At 53.6% G+C, this 14,444-nt stretch overlaps 6 protein-coding genes across 6 annotated transcripts; 4 read left to right on the top strand and 2 right to left on the bottom strand.

The window, feature by feature from the left end:
- Window positions 1–341: 341 nt before the first annotated feature.
- Window positions 342–1,875, top strand: AYL99_09531 (hypothetical protein; the record flags this gene model as incomplete). The annotated part of the gene is made up of 4 exons (XM_018841038.1): window positions 342–401; window positions 484–1,050; window positions 1,110–1,253; window positions 1,315–1,875. The coding sequence occupies 4 exons, from the start codon at window positions 342–344 to the stop codon at window positions 1,873–1,875; spliced, it is 1,332 nt and encodes a 443-aa protein (XP_018689719.1).
- Window positions 1,876–2,466: 591 nt separating this feature from the next.
- Window positions 2,467–3,414, top strand: AYL99_09530 (hypothetical protein; the record flags this gene model as incomplete). The annotated part of the gene is made up of 1 exon (XM_018841037.1): window positions 2,467–3,414. The coding sequence occupies one exon, from the start codon at window positions 2,467–2,469 to the stop codon at window positions 3,412–3,414; it is 948 nt and encodes a 315-aa protein (XP_018689718.1).
- Window positions 3,415–4,053: 639 nt separating this feature from the next.
- On the top strand, window positions 4,054–6,774 carry AYL99_09529 (hypothetical protein; the record flags this gene model as incomplete). The annotated part of the gene is made up of 2 exons (XM_018841036.1): window positions 4,054–5,248; window positions 5,333–6,774. The coding sequence occupies 2 exons, from the start codon at window positions 4,054–4,056 to the stop codon at window positions 6,772–6,774; spliced, it is 2,637 nt and encodes an 878-aa protein (XP_018689717.1).
- A 393-nt stretch (window positions 6,775–7,167) lies between these two features.
- Window positions 7,168–9,555, bottom strand: AYL99_09528 (hypothetical protein; the record flags this gene model as incomplete). Its single annotated transcript, XM_018841035.1, has 1 exon — window positions 7,168–9,555. The coding sequence occupies one exon, from the start codon at window positions 9,553–9,555 to the stop codon at window positions 7,168–7,170; it is 2,388 nt and encodes a 795-aa protein (XP_018689716.1).
- Window positions 9,556–10,263: 708 nt separating this feature from the next.
- On the top strand, window positions 10,264–11,670 carry AYL99_09527 (hypothetical protein; the record flags this gene model as incomplete). The annotated part of the gene is made up of 1 exon (XM_018841034.1): window positions 10,264–11,670. The coding sequence occupies one exon, from the start codon at window positions 10,264–10,266 to the stop codon at window positions 11,668–11,670; it is 1,407 nt and encodes a 468-aa protein (XP_018689715.1).
- Window positions 11,671–12,729: 1,059 nt separating this feature from the next.
- Window positions 12,730–14,444, bottom strand: AYL99_09526 (hypothetical protein; the record flags this gene model as incomplete). Its single annotated transcript, XM_018841033.1, has 5 exons — window positions 12,730–13,596; window positions 13,662–13,950; window positions 14,009–14,167; window positions 14,232–14,319; window positions 14,393–14,444. 5 exons carry the CDS (start codon window positions 14,442–14,444, stop codon window positions 12,730–12,732), a joined length of 1,455 nt encoding a protein of 484 aa, XP_018689714.1.

The raw sequence follows: 14,444 nt of genomic DNA, 5'->3' as shown, positions 1-14,444 counted from the left end.
TCTCCCGCGTCACCACCGTCACAAGGTACCGAGTCATTTCTTTCTCCCGCACCACGTGTACATACGTTCCGGGGCACGACAGGGGCGTCTCGCTAATGAGGCTGTGAGCTTCTGCAGGTTGGCTGCCCACAGAAGTCCTCTCAACTGTTCAGAATTCCAAGCCGGGGCCTATCGGGAAGAAAGCTTGGATTTGACGCAGTCAAAGTCAGAAAGCAAGGCCGATACATAACGGATTCGAATACAGACTTTGTGATCCTCATCTCTTATGACAAATCCAGCCACGAATAAATCACGCAGGAGACCGGGTTTTTCCTGTTGTTTGACAACAGTCTTCTGTGTCAATGGTATACTGTCGCGCCCCCAGCAAGGGCTGCGAGCGGTGTCGCCAAAGGAAGGTGAAGGTAAGTTGTGACGTATTTCTTCAAACCCTTGTCTGTATTCACAGCGGGTTTCGACTTACCCAGACTGGCTTAATCTTGCCAGTGTGACGAAGGACGCCCGGGATGCTTGAAGTGCGCGAAATTGAAGCAAAATTGCCCGGGCTACCGCAACCTGGACGAGGTCAGGATTAGAGATGAATCCGAACGAGTGGCCCATCGACATCGGCAAGAGGACAATTCGAGCGAGGTTTGGATCCCACAACAGCCTCTGGCTCAATCCCTGTGGCACACTACACCAGCGGGATGCTTTGCGACTTCTCCTCAAGCTTCTATGACCATTGAATATCCGCTATCTCCGTCTAGTCATGCCCTCGGGGCGAACTTCTTCTTCGCCAAGTACTCCCCCAATGATGGCAGCTCGTTCAGGAACTACCATGCTTGGTTGATTCAGTCCTACTCTGAGCAAGGGCCCAACAATGTTTTGCGGAAGGCGATTGAGGCAGTGGGCATGGCGGGACTGTCGAACGTCTTCTACGCACCTAACGTCAAGTCTCAAGCCCGAGCCCAGTACTTTGCGGCCTTGGTATCCATGCAACAAGCACTGAACGATCCCGCCCAAGCTGTCTCGGACGCGACGTTCATGGCGCTCATGTTACTCGCATTTTTTGAGGTGTGTCAAGTGGCTACTTTCGTCGAACTCTGAGGGAGCCGTTACTCACTTGTCTATAGACCGTTGATTGCAACAACCCGGGTCGATATCCACACTGGGCAGCTCATGTTAAAGCCGGCACCGCCGTACTAGAGCTCCGAGGCCAGAATCAATTCGACAGTGAACGTGGTGGGCTGCTCTACGTTCAGTTTCGCTCCTACCTTGTGAGTAAAGTTGCCGACCGTTTCCCCTCAAAGGTGGTCCACGGTCTGCTGACAATTATAGCTCCTGGCCTGCATGCAGGAGAACCTTGCGGTTCCAAAAGCACTGGTCAAGGCAACCTTCAGTTTCCAGACAGGTGCTCTAAGGCAAAATTGGCAGCGTGCAAATATTGCTAGCCCGGGGTCCATAACCGAGATTTGTATCCGAGTGGCCAACCTCTGCGCAGTCTTAAAAGGTCAAGAGGTGACAAATCCACAAGCCATCCGTGCAATAGCGCTGGAGATCGACACAGACCTTGAGACCTGGAGAGCCGGCTTGCCCCCAAGTTGGGCATACGCTACAATCCAAGTTCGTGATGCTGCCAATGACACCTTCAGCGGGAAGAAACACGTCTATAACAATCTCTGGAACGCAGAGGCTTGGAACTACTGGCGCACCCTCCGAGCACTTGTCACCCAACTCATGCTGGAAAATGAAGCCCGCTCGACCGAACCTGACGACGCACTGATGACACGCGCTCTTTCCACTCTCCGGCAGTTGTGCATTGAGATATGCATCTCCACATACAGTTTTAGAGACTCTCCACGCAAGTCTCCCTCTGTCCCGCTCGATGTATGTCTCTAAGCTGACCGTATTGTAGGCATCCTCTCGCTCATGCACTCGCTGTTTCTGGTTGCTCTGGAGGAACGTAATGACCTCTCTGTGGTTTCTTTCGCTGTGGAGCAACTTCGACGCATCGGCACAGCAATGGGGGTCCGACAGGCAAGTTTTATGGCCGATGCCGCAATAGAAAAGTCTCAGGTGGTTCGGGCGAGTCGGTAGTTCCCTCACCGCCGATATCGACTTGTCTGAAACTTTCTCCCCCTTTCTTCGATTAGGAGTACCCAGGGGACGCTGATTGGGGCCTCGCAATGGTACCCTGTATTAGGCCTAGTAGAGGCTCGCTTAGCAGGATATTGCGACGCTATTGGCTGGCCTCTATCCTCCACAGCCTTGCCAAACCACCCAACATAAATATCTAGGTCTACCTCCATCCTGCTCATCTTCCACGATCTTCAACGCCGTGCGATCACGAAGCCAGGCACGAACAATCTGTTTGATTTTCATCCGGTTCTCTTCGCCTCTCTCTCTTCAACCTCAGTCTCTTCAACCTCAGTGAGGCAGAAGACCACCACCCTTCTTTTTCTGCTGCCTGCTCTTCTTGCTGAAAGCACCATGTCCAAGCCAAAGTCCGCCTCTTCCCCATTTCCGAGGGAAAAGACATTCAGCTCCTACAACAAGGAACAGGGTAAGGCTTACGCCCAAGCCCGTCGCGACTACCACCCAAAGGTGTATCAAACCGTCATTGACCACCACACGTCCACTGGTGGCGGCCTCGATACACTTCTCGATGTTGGCTGCGGTCCCGGGCTTGCTGCTCGTGGGCTCTCGTCCCACTTTGCTCACATCATAGGGCTGGATCCTTCGGCAGGCATGCTCGCTATCGCTCGCTCCCTGGACATCGTCTCATCCACGTCTGAACCGGCACGTTTCGAAATCTCCACGGCAGAGGAACTTGGATCAAACCTCTCTCCACCTATTGCAGATGCCAGCGTCGACCTCATCACTGCCTCCAATGCTGCTCACTGGTTCGACATGTCTGGCTTCTGGCCCAGTGCAGCCCGCGTCCTTAAGCCGGGGGGCACAGTTGCAATCTGGACTAGCGGCGAGATTCGTGCTCACCCGTCCATGCCCAATTCTGCTGCCATCCAGGCGGCCATGGATGAGCATCAGGAGCGAGATATGAAACCCTATATTGAGCCAGGCTCCCTCATTGTGCGAAACCGTTATGTTGATCTCCCCCTTCCATGGACGCTGGCCCACCCTGTTGCCGAATTTGACCAGACAACGTTCGTGCGGATGGAATGGGATCCGAGTGAAGACTTCTTTGTGGGCCTACCTGAAGGGGATCTGGACATGTTCGAGAAGGTGATGGCGACGGGGAGTGCAGAGACACGCTGGCGTCAGGCACACCCAGATGACGTTGGCACGGAGCGGGATGTTCTTAAGATACTTCGCAAGAAGATTGAACAACTGTTGCACGAGGCAGGTGTTGAGAAAGGACAGGAGAAAATGAAGGCAGCCGTGTACGGCGTGTTGTTGTTGGTCAAGAAGAAGGCTTGAAGATTCAACTGCGAGAAGGATTGTTAAGATCGAATCGACGCTACACGTATCAAGCTTCGTTGTTGGAAGACACATGACTCATATTTCGTCCATCTCTTCTGCCTCCATTAAATGTTTTCCCCTTCCTTTTGGGTATCCTGTGTAGCGTCTGTCATAAGACCCTTTGGGGGTTATCAGAGCCAGTGTTGGTAAAATACATGAAATCTATTACCAGCCGTAAGAACAAGCGGATGAGTACCCGTATTATGTTTGTATAACGAACGTTCGCGGCCCCTGATACACTAATTAATTACATTAAAGTACTAGTGTCTAGCTACTATAGTAGATAGCTAGCATAATATCGAAGCGCGAATAAGCTTATCTTTTAGTGCCTCCTGAAAGAACCGAAATATTACTGAAAAAAGCCTGAATTGAAATGTTACATGAAATCTTTGAAACTTTCAGTAACAATCATGGTCGCAGCCCAGTCTTCTTGTTGATTGCCGACAACAGTCAGGTGACGACCAGCCGATAGCCGATCTGTCACGTGGCGTCTGCGCGGGGCGATATCTGCTTTCAGATCAATCCGCCGCCTCTGCCCCCACCAATTCCCCTTCTTCATTAAAATCTAATACCCCGACGGGCAACTTTCAGGATTCGATGCAAGTTGTCTGGGAGGCGGACACGGCGGCCTTCGCAAGCCGCAAGAGAGCAGCACGAGCGTGTCAGAAATGTCGCGCCGCGAAGAAGCGCTGTCACCACACCTTCCAGCGCCCGCCCGAGCAGCAAGCAGACTCTGACGGGCTCGAGCGAGTCCTGCCCAATTTGACACACAAGGAACCCATTCGCTTTGTGGGAGACCTGAACCCGGAATCCATCCTGACGGATCTGTCGTCCAGGAAGCAAGGCGGCCAGAGGATCAGCCGAGTCGGCACCTGGGTTGAACAGTCTCGAGATCTCCAGGATGGGCTGCCTCCAGAGGACCTTGGCCCACCGCTCCCGCAAAAGTCGGGGGACAAAACGCCGCTCAACGTCGAGAAATATGGTCGGGTTGAAGGCGGTCGACGGACTCTGACCGGTCATCAGCGCAATTACTTACAAGCCGTGGGAGCTTTTCGAGTTCTGCCCAAGGCCACCCAGGATGCCTTGGTCACCACCTATATTGCGTGTTTTGACGGACTTCTACCCATCCTGAATGGCATTAAACTTCTTCGGGACTACACTGAGGGCCGGTGCTCGATATTCCTCATGCAGGCCATCTGTCTCGTAACCTGCAAGACCGAGGAGGCGGCGCCCTATCTCCGACTTTACGACGATGGTCCCCTTCTTGACCCCATCCCATTTGCCCGCAGTCTGCATACCGGGTTGGACGCAGCCATGAAAGCTGATCTGGAGCCTGATAGAGTCACGAAAATCCAGATCCTGACACTGATGCATCTACACAACGACGGACCAGGGGGCATCGAGGAATCCTCCCTACACTTGTCACAAGCAATCCACGATGCCTGGACGGCGGGCCTTCACATCCACACGCCGGGACGATCTCCCAAAGATCAATCAAGCATGCTGTGGTGGACCATCTGGACCCTTGACAAGATCAATGCCTGCCTCGGTGGGCGACCGATCGTGATTGCGAATCGAGACATTGATATCGCACGTCCACCCCTGGAAAGTGGCGTTCCCAGAAGCAATGTCATCAACCTGTGGCTGAGATTGGGAGAGCTTCTGGACGAGGTCATTGAATTCTACAGACCAACTGCCGATCCGGAGTGCACAGGGTGGGAAGCTGAATTTCCAGCCTATCATTCGTTGACTGAGGGCATCGATTTGTCCTTACTTCCCGTCTCAGAACAAAGTGAGTGAACTCTCAAAGCGATCCCAGCCATTTCCACATCGATATCGGTCTACCTTGGTCGTGTGTCATTAACTTTCTCTCTAGGCATCCTCGAAATTTGTTACCACGTCATCGCGATTCTTTCTTGCCGCGCAGGTGGCCCTTCTACGACCTCCTACGCCCGTCGTATCTCGGCGGCTGATCGGATCCAAGAGCTTCTCTCCAACGGTCGTCATACGTCCCTTCAGCCCATCCCCTTGGTGCCCTACGCCGTCGGCCTTGCACTCACGGTCACCTATCGCGGCCTCCGTGACAATGCATTCGAAGATGCCGATCGCGCACAGGCCGATCTCGCCACGCGCTGTGAGACCCTGGAGGCGCTGAGCATGTACTGGTGGACTGCCGACGCGATGGCCCGACTGGGCCGGAAGGCGTTGAAGTCTTTGCAGCAGACGGGGGTGAGAAAGGCCAGCGTGGCCGGGATCGCGAACGCAATGGAAGCGGAGGTCAGTGCGTGTAGATTTGGACCGTTCGAAGGCAAAGGCCATCATGGAACACGTCACTCGCACAGTTCTTCCACTCCCGCTGCAATTCTTAGCGCCGCCACCGCCAATACCTCGCCGAAGATGACCAGGTCATTGTCTTCTACCGGTTCTGGAGGTCGTCCTGGCGGAAATGGACTGCATGTCCTCTCTGATGCAGCAGCCACCCACTCGACCGGAACCGCCACGAATCTGGGCTCTGCACCCTCCGCCGTCAACACCGGGAATCCCAGAAACAGCAGCGACACCAACAAGAGTCTCGCAAACACCCCGATCGCTCGGGCCGTCACCGAAACGCCCGCCTCGCTGTTGACCACGCTCCCCAAAATGTCGCCGTCCCAGCAGTTCAACCACAGCTACGCCTCAGGCTTCAGCCAGATTCCGCCGGGGTCGGCCGTCCAATACCAGAACTACAACAAAAGCACGCGCTTCCAAACGGCCGCACTGGGCAGCAATCAGCACTTCCACCTCCACAACTACCACCACAGCCCACTGGGGCCCACGTCGTCGACGGGCACGGCGCCGACCACCAGCGCCGCGTTCGCGCTCGACATGCCGTCTTCGTTCGGCCCGAGCATCTACGACCCGCACTTCACCAACCTGGACGAACTGTTCGACGGCTTCTTCGACCTCAGCATGCCCACCATCTTCCAGGACCCGCTCTTCGACGGCGACGCCTTCCTCAACGCCGACCCGGACTTCGGCATGGATCCCCGCATGGCGACCATCGAGGGCCTTGGCTATGCCGCAGACATGAATGCCGGCGATGTTGGTGGCGGTGGTGGTGCGGGAGGCAGAGGAGGTGGTGCGGGAGGAAGCCCGCTGCATGGATTATCAGGGACCGTGCCCGCGTCGGCGTCAGCGTCAACTCCAATATTAGCATCAGCACTAGCCTCAGCGGCCACTGCTGCGTCTGCAGGACCACCTGGACCCGCGTCTTCAACGGACCACCCCAAAGCCTCCTCGCTCGGCACGGCGTATCCGGACATCAACATGTCATCTTGAATTCCAATCACTCACTCGGCTCTCTCTCTCCACGCAGTATGCTTTGGTTAATTTTTGGGTGCAGGCGAGAGAGTTCAGGGGGGCCTAATGAGGACATGAGGCCGGGGAGTATTTGTTCAGTTTCAGTTACCTAGTGTTGTTACGTGGCGTTCAGGTTGCGGAAAGGAGAAGCATGGTGACGGGTTGGTGGGTGGAAAAGGGATTCCCAGCCAGGGGGAAAAGTGAACGAGGAAGTATTTTAGTATACATATATCAAGACAGACACGACGAAGACGGGGGGCTACATAATTCTACTCTATTCTCTCTACTACTGGAACAAGATTGTTTACACCGTTGGTCCATCGAATTTTTTTTTCTCTTCTTCTTCTGCCGACTTTGCTTATCGCAGCGGCATTAATCGAGGGTGGCAGCTCCGACACCAACTCCCCATCTTCCCACCTCTAACATGGCCTCCTCTCCGCCTTCTGCCAACACACCCTTTCCCTCTCCAAGCAATCCCTCGAGGCAGAGCCAGGGATCCCGACCGCCACCCCACTTTAGAACCTCCTCTTTGAACCTCTCTCCACTGGCACGGTCGATCGCGCCATTGTCCTCACCGCTGCGGAAGACGTTTGTCCACACGCGTCGCGCGATGGCCGTGTCGAACAGGTACGAATAGTAGCTGGCGCCGTAGCCGTGAAGGTGGCCGAAGAAGCCTTGCCATGATGTACCCCACGGCTCGGGCACGGAGCCATGCTTGTTCCATACGTCGTAATATACAGCGGTCGAGTCGTACCGCCCGCTCCGGAGGGCTTGGACAGGCCCATCCCCATGGTACACCTGATCCAAGATACTCATGAGGATCTGGCTTTCGTTATTCCACGCACCCTGTCTCGACGCTTCTTTGGACCCTTCTTCAGCAAGTACCTTGAGCATCTCATCGGGCATGGGTGCATCGGTTTTCCAGTGTCTCGCAAAGAGTTTCAATACCGCTGGATCTGTTGCGAAGTTTTCCATGAGAACAGAAGGCAGTTCGGAGAAATCAGTTGCCACTCGTGTTCCCGATATGCCTTGCATGGAGGTGCGGCCTAGGACGCTGTGGATAGCATGGCCCATTTCGTGAAAGAGCGAGACAAGACTGTATTGGGAGAGGAGGGGAGGTTCGCCGGGTACGCTGGACTGTGGGAAGCCGCATACTAGAGCGATAATGGGGATTTGGTGATGAGAAGTCACGCCTGAAGTTGGGTTGGTGCTGAGAAATGTCGGCATGCCATTGTTCAGTAGTTCCTTGCGTTCTGCACACTCGCGGACCTCTTCCTCCGAGATTTCTCGTGAGCAGAGAAGCGTGAAGTGGGCGGGATGGCTCTGTTTGCCCGGTCGCGAGAACAAATCACAATACATGGTGGCAATATGCTCTTGTTTGTCGGTGTAGACATCCAACCGTCTGACGTCCGGGTGCCAGACTTCGCCTTGCTTGGTTTCTTTTGGCACAAAGCGGACTCCATAGAGAGACTCAAAGAGGCTCGACAGACCCTGCATCACATGGCCAAGAGCGAAGTAAAATTTCGCACTTTCCTGTAGACGGGACTTTGACGTGCGGGGCCCCGAAGCGCTGTCCATTTGATTTAGTTTTGCCAGGAGATAGTGGTGATCCCACGGATTCAATCCCTTCGCGCCTTGGTCCATCTTGCGCTTGAGCTCCAACAGTGGAGCAAGCTCCTTCTGCATATGTATCTTGTTATTCGCATTAACCGATTCCAGGAAGTTGTTCACAGCCTCTGGTGTCTTGGCCATTTTCTCTATCAGAGCCATCTGTGCGAAGTTGTCGAAACCCGTGAGTTTGGCAAGCTGGGCACGACGGAGGAGCAATTGTTCAAGTGTCGCAATGGTCTTCTTGGAGGCGCTTCTCTCAGCAATGTACATTTCTTTCCTCGTTGCAGCGTCTTTGACAGAGCTAAGAACCATTTTAGACCACTTACTCGAGACCGGAATCTGTGCTCTTTCGTGGTTTTTATACCCTTGGACCAGCGTTGGATCTATACCGTCCAACTGGCGTACGGTGAATGACACATACTCCTTTGCATGATCCATCTGATTGACGAAGTCGGTTCCCAGCTGTACGATGTCGTTGGACAACGACACAAACTGTCGCCTCTGTTTTTCTGGAAGGTGAATGCCCGATTTCGCGAAATCCCTCATTAGGAGCAGTGCAACCATTTTCTCCTCTTCGCTCCATTGGGTCTGAACCTCTGGCATAGCCCAGGCCCTTTTAAGCTGCTCATTTAAGCCAGTGGTCGTATTGAGCTCATTCATGTACTGGAACATGAGTGAGTATGAAGCGGATGCCGAGGCGGCGACATCGTTGCTAGGGTGTATGCTCCTGATGAAATCGGAGAGATCTATAACACGACAAAGCAGGTCGCTGAGTCTATCAAGGTCTCTGGGTATGGCTCTGTATTGCTCCGCCGTGGAAGCGGCCAGCGTCCTCTCGACCAGTCTCTTGCATTGTATCACAGACGCCTCTGCAAATTTTTGAAAGCCTTGTGGAAGAGTCAGAAAAGTGTTTCCTATCAGGCCCGAACTCTGCGTGGATGACGTTTTGGAGAGGGTCTTTTTATTGAAGATCTCACGGAGGAGAGCATGATCGCTGCGGGTCTTGGAGAAGGGAGACGCGTGGAGGTATGAAGCATCGAAGGTGTTATCGTCGGCGACAACTGTTCCAGCGGCAGTAGAATTGAATCTCTGCTGCTTGCGCAGGCATCTGGGGCAGGTCCATTGCTGCCGCCGCAGAGCCCTATGCATACCTAGACAGTCGGACGGTGTGAAGTGAGCATGTGCTGCCTCACGCACTGACTGATTTTGTTACACGACTTGGGTTATGTCTGGCCTCGGTCTTGGCAGGAAGATAAGCAACATGCGCTGCTTTAAAACAAGATCAGATAAGATGGCTTGGTAGAGTGCCACGGATCAACTATGTCCCGCTGGACCCCATCCGGCGCACCCGATGGTGTCATTGTGCTTCGGCTCATTCAGCTATTCGTTCCTAGCGAACACGATGTTAATACCTTCCAATGAGAAGATCAAGGAGCGACGGGGAAAAGTGCCAAGGGTCTGGAACACAGAACATGATTCAGCTCTAAAGTCGGTTGCAGTCTTGCAGCTGGATCTTTTACTCTCAGTCTACCACCTTCCAGGTAAGTCCAAAGTGACGTGCAAGACACACCCACAGCGGCGAACTTCGGATCGGTGCAACGTTACCCACCCTCGGCGGGTCAGACGAATATAGGCGCAAACCTATTCTTAGACCCTGAGGGTGACCTCTTTTTAACGCGCAGCCAGCCATGAATTACCTCAAACCCGTTAAATGTCTCCAGTGCCGGCAGTGTCGTCCTGTAGTACTGTTGCAGAACCGTCAATCTATTGCGTCTTATTCCGTTCATTTGGAACTCAGAATCCCAGTTGCAAGAGACAGACTCATGAGACGCGAAATCGACGAGGCTCGTTAATCTGATGGCCACCGAAGATGCGGCTAGGAATGTCGAAGCTGAAGAACGGCAAACGAAAACCCCAACGGACACGACGCAGGGGGGAAAGCGTCAGTCATGCAGCGACGCAGAGAAGTTCCTTCCGGCATCAGATTGGGTCACCTTATCAGTACGAAGAGGTCACTATCGACCGCTACAGCCGGGTCGGTTGAGGAACAGCTTGCTTGCCGGAGTCGGATTTCTGGAGCTGGGAAATGCAGGGGACTTTGCTGCCAATGTCTGGAACGAAATTCCGGTGAAGAAATGGGTCGCCGCTCTCATGGCTATTGGAGCAACAATGGCTCTGGTAACGTCTCTTTTCGCTTTTCGAGATGTCACACTCAGCTGGCGCAACATACAGGCGTTGAGGGCGGAGAGAATGTACTTGAAGCGAGAAAGGGCGCGATGCGGCCACAACAAGGCCAGGTTGCGCAGTGTGGACGCCATGCTGGGCGTCAACTTCCGTGAAAGTGGCACCGAGCTGCTGGACCGCCTCATCGTGGACGCACTGTTAGGCTTCGGTGCCTTTCTAGTCAGCATCGGAACCTATATGGCCATTGGAGGTGCAAACCATTCCGTGTTCGAGGCCAGCAATCTGCTCTCGGGTTACATTGGCAATGCAGCAGGAGCAATCTACGGTCTCCTCAACGCCGGGTGGTCCACTTATGTTTCAATACGAGCATATCATCACCGCTCTGCCGGGCTTGCCAAATTGGAATCAGATCTGGCCAAACGATTGCTGCGACACCGCACACACAGAGTACAGACTCACGCGTTGGTGCTTGCGGTGAGTGGCCTTTCCGCCGGGGCCGGAGGTCTCATTACTGCCACGATGTGGTGGGGCTATCTCATCCTCGTCCCCTGCATTGTCTCTAACATCTACTGCAATTGGATGTGGCGGCACCAGATCGGGTATGAGCGACCCCTTGCTGGCAAGATTGTCCAAATCGACCAACAGTCACTAGTCAAAGAGCTGGAATACGTTGACGCTGTGGGCAGTTACCTGGGGAAACTGGCACCTTCGAAATCTCCCAAAGATGACGTGGTTTTCGATACCACATCGATCGTCTCGATCATCCAGTTCATGCTATCCATCGATATCTTCGAGAGCTTCTGCGTCCGAGCCATGCAGGAGTGGCAGTTGTCTGCAGCTCTTTTGAAAGCATCGCAAGGAAGTCTGACGATCAGCGAGCAGACATTTCTGGACCTGGACCAGAAGCATCTGCCCTTAGTATTGGCGATCGCAGAGACACATATCAGCAGGAGGGGCCCAGTACAGCTACGGTATCGGGAGAGATACCTGCTGGAAACTCTGGGGTGTTACTTGCAGGTACAAGACGACACAGTTGTTAGCACAGAGCTAGATTCTCCCCTTTCGAAAGAACCAGTATAATAAATTCCTTAATAATTAGAATGAAGATTTCTTTTCTCCTCTTCTACTTTGCGACCGCTGTAGCTGAGACACAGTCTCCATAGAAGAACTTGCTAGCCCACAAAACCGTCTCCATTCTCTTCTTCGTCTATGTCTCGTCCATGACCTTTCTTCACATCGGAAGTATGAGGTCCTCGGCGTCGCATGGGCCTTTACAATGGGTATTAATATGAGCCGCACGGTTTCCCAATTCCTGTCAGACGTTTGAACCATGAAGGGTGGTCAAGTTCACTAGAGTCTATTCAACATAGAGCGCGATGATTCGATTCAGTCGAGAAGGAACGAGAGCTATGGGCACCTATCCAAGCAAGGTTCGGCAAAATAGGCATCTCTAGGCTACGTCATAGCCCCACCAGGTTTTTGTCGTATATATATTTTTATGGCCAAAATTTCCAAGAAAATCTGCCCGATTTTCCACGGTTCTATAGTGTAGTGGTGATCACTCCGGATTTTGATTGACATTCGAATTTCATCATTCGCGTCGAGATATTCCGGCAACCCCGGTTCGAACGTGAGTCTGACCGTTCCTGAAATGATATTCTTCGCAGGTTATACTAACATTAAAATAGCCGGGTAGGACCTCATCATACCTTTTCCTTTTTTTGATTCCTGAATGTGTTTGAATTCGAATTTTTTTTCCCACATAGGCTGGGCAAATGATCGGTGGACAGTGCTGATGAAAGGACCTGGCCATATGTTTGGCGGATGGGGAAAGAGTAGCGATGACGGAGGATGATTTCTCCGCCCCGGGATAAATATCGACCTCTTAACTTCTGACATTGTTTTTCTTCTTGCTATTCACCATCGCACACGCAACAGGACTGGTGTGACACAAGGACTCATGTCCATCAACTGTAGCAATCACGATACTCACCAGGTTGCGAAGACGTTGTCGATGCGTAAAGGAAGGGTCTAAATATTGACCTACACAATTCCTGCTATTGACCTGGTCAAATGGCTGGGCAGACAAAGCTGAAAACGGCTACAACTCATTCAAACGTAGGAATCCTCCAAGCTCCCTTATATGAAGTGCAGACTGTCCCGACTCGCGCCGCCACCGAGCACAGTCCAACCTTCCTCGTCAACTTGACCCTCATTGCCCGGCTCGGAATACTTCCTCAGATGCTCGATGGCCCATCTCGTCTCGTCCCCCAGCACGGGCGGATACCTCCCGCGGCCCTTGAGCAAGGGCAGCCCGGCCAGATCGAAGAGGCCTCGGAGCCAGTCCATGGTCTCCCCGTTGTCCCAGGGAATGTCATGGAACTTCCTTCCCTCCCTGCTCACGAGTCGCCACCTGTCCCGCTCCCATCGTTCCTGTGCCTCCCGGGGCGGGAGCGGGAGGGCGTTTCTGCCTGCGAATAGCCGCGCCAGCGCAATGGCCTGGTACTCGAAGGAGCGGAACGTGAGGACGCGCGGGACCCCGACAATGCCCAACGTGGGAAAGTCTCGGTGGTACGTGTGCCAGTAGCTGCCGACGAGGCGGTTCTCGGTATAGTCCCAGAGTGGTCCCCCGTTGGCGCGGACGTTCCAGAAGGGAAACGAGGCCTTGTAGCCTGTGCAGTAGATGACGACGTCAATGTCGGAGAGGACTGAACCGTCCGCGAACACGATGTCGCCTGTGGGCAGGTATTGCTTTACAATGGGTTTCCAGGCAATCCCCGAGGGTGGCTTGTCCCCGTCCCAGCGAGATGATGACCTGCGCGACTGATAAACGGGGAGCCGCGCGGATTCGACCAGCGCCGCAGTGACGTCGTGACCAGAGGCAGAGTTGCCGATGACCAGGACTCTTTTGCCATGATATGCCAGTGTATTGCGGTAGGATTTGGAATGCATGACCCTTTGCGGAAACAGGCGTATAAATCTGTCCAGACCGTCGACTTCGGGTACCTGGAGTTTAGGTGACAATCAGGACAGGGAAAGATCAGGGCCATTGCAAACGGGGACAGACTTACAAATGGTACGGAATAGTGACCGTTGGCGAGGATGACGGCATCGAACTCTTCCTCCCACCAAACATCCACGTGCCGGACTGAGTCTCGTCGTCGAAGTGTGAGTTTCCACCCATCCTTCCCTGGCAATCTGGACAGATCCTCCACCGTCGTATTCAGGACGAGAAACGTGTCAGTCCGGTGCAGCGAGAAGTAGTTCGCTATGTATTGTCGTGGTACCCAGTGGGGTGGAAAAGGTCCATACGGGAATCGGTCGTCTGAAAACGACATGGCAATGTCCGGCACATTGGTCCTGTCATGTCTCTGTTTGGAATCACCCCTGGGCAAAACAAAATGCTGGCTAGACTTACGTCAGGCTATCGTATATCGGTGTCTTGTCATATCGTTCTTGGGAAATGGGTGATGTCAACCTGGGAAGAGTATCGGGGATTTTCAAGGGAGGGTCGGTCGACGGTGGTAAGCCACCGGGGAAAAGCTTGAAGCCAGGCCCCGGGTCAGGATCGTATATCCTAAACCGTTTATTCTGTCATCCACAAGGCTGCGAGGGCTAGATCCGGATGGTGTAGTTCCTACCATGTACCCCCGGGCGCTTCTCGCCGTTCGAATACTCGAATGCGAGTGAAGAATTTCTCCGCAGCAAAGGCTGCCGCGGCCGCGGCTCCTGATTTCCCCTGTATGAGCGACACCTAGCTAGAACAAGGGGAGATCAGAATTCATAAGAGATGCAGTATTACCTGCGGCACCAGCGCCGATAATGGCAACAGATTGAACTGGGGGCGGTCCCAT

This window comes from Fonsecaea erecta (genome assembly GCF_001651985.1).
Source record: "Fonsecaea erecta strain CBS 125763 chromosome Unknown Scaff9, whole genome shotgun sequence".
Classification (NCBI taxonomy): Eukaryota; Fungi; Ascomycota; class Eurotiomycetes; order Chaetothyriales; family Herpotrichiellaceae; genus Fonsecaea; species Fonsecaea erecta.
Note: the sequence above shows the minus strand (reverse complement) of the source record. Positions and strands in the feature narration are given on the sequence as shown.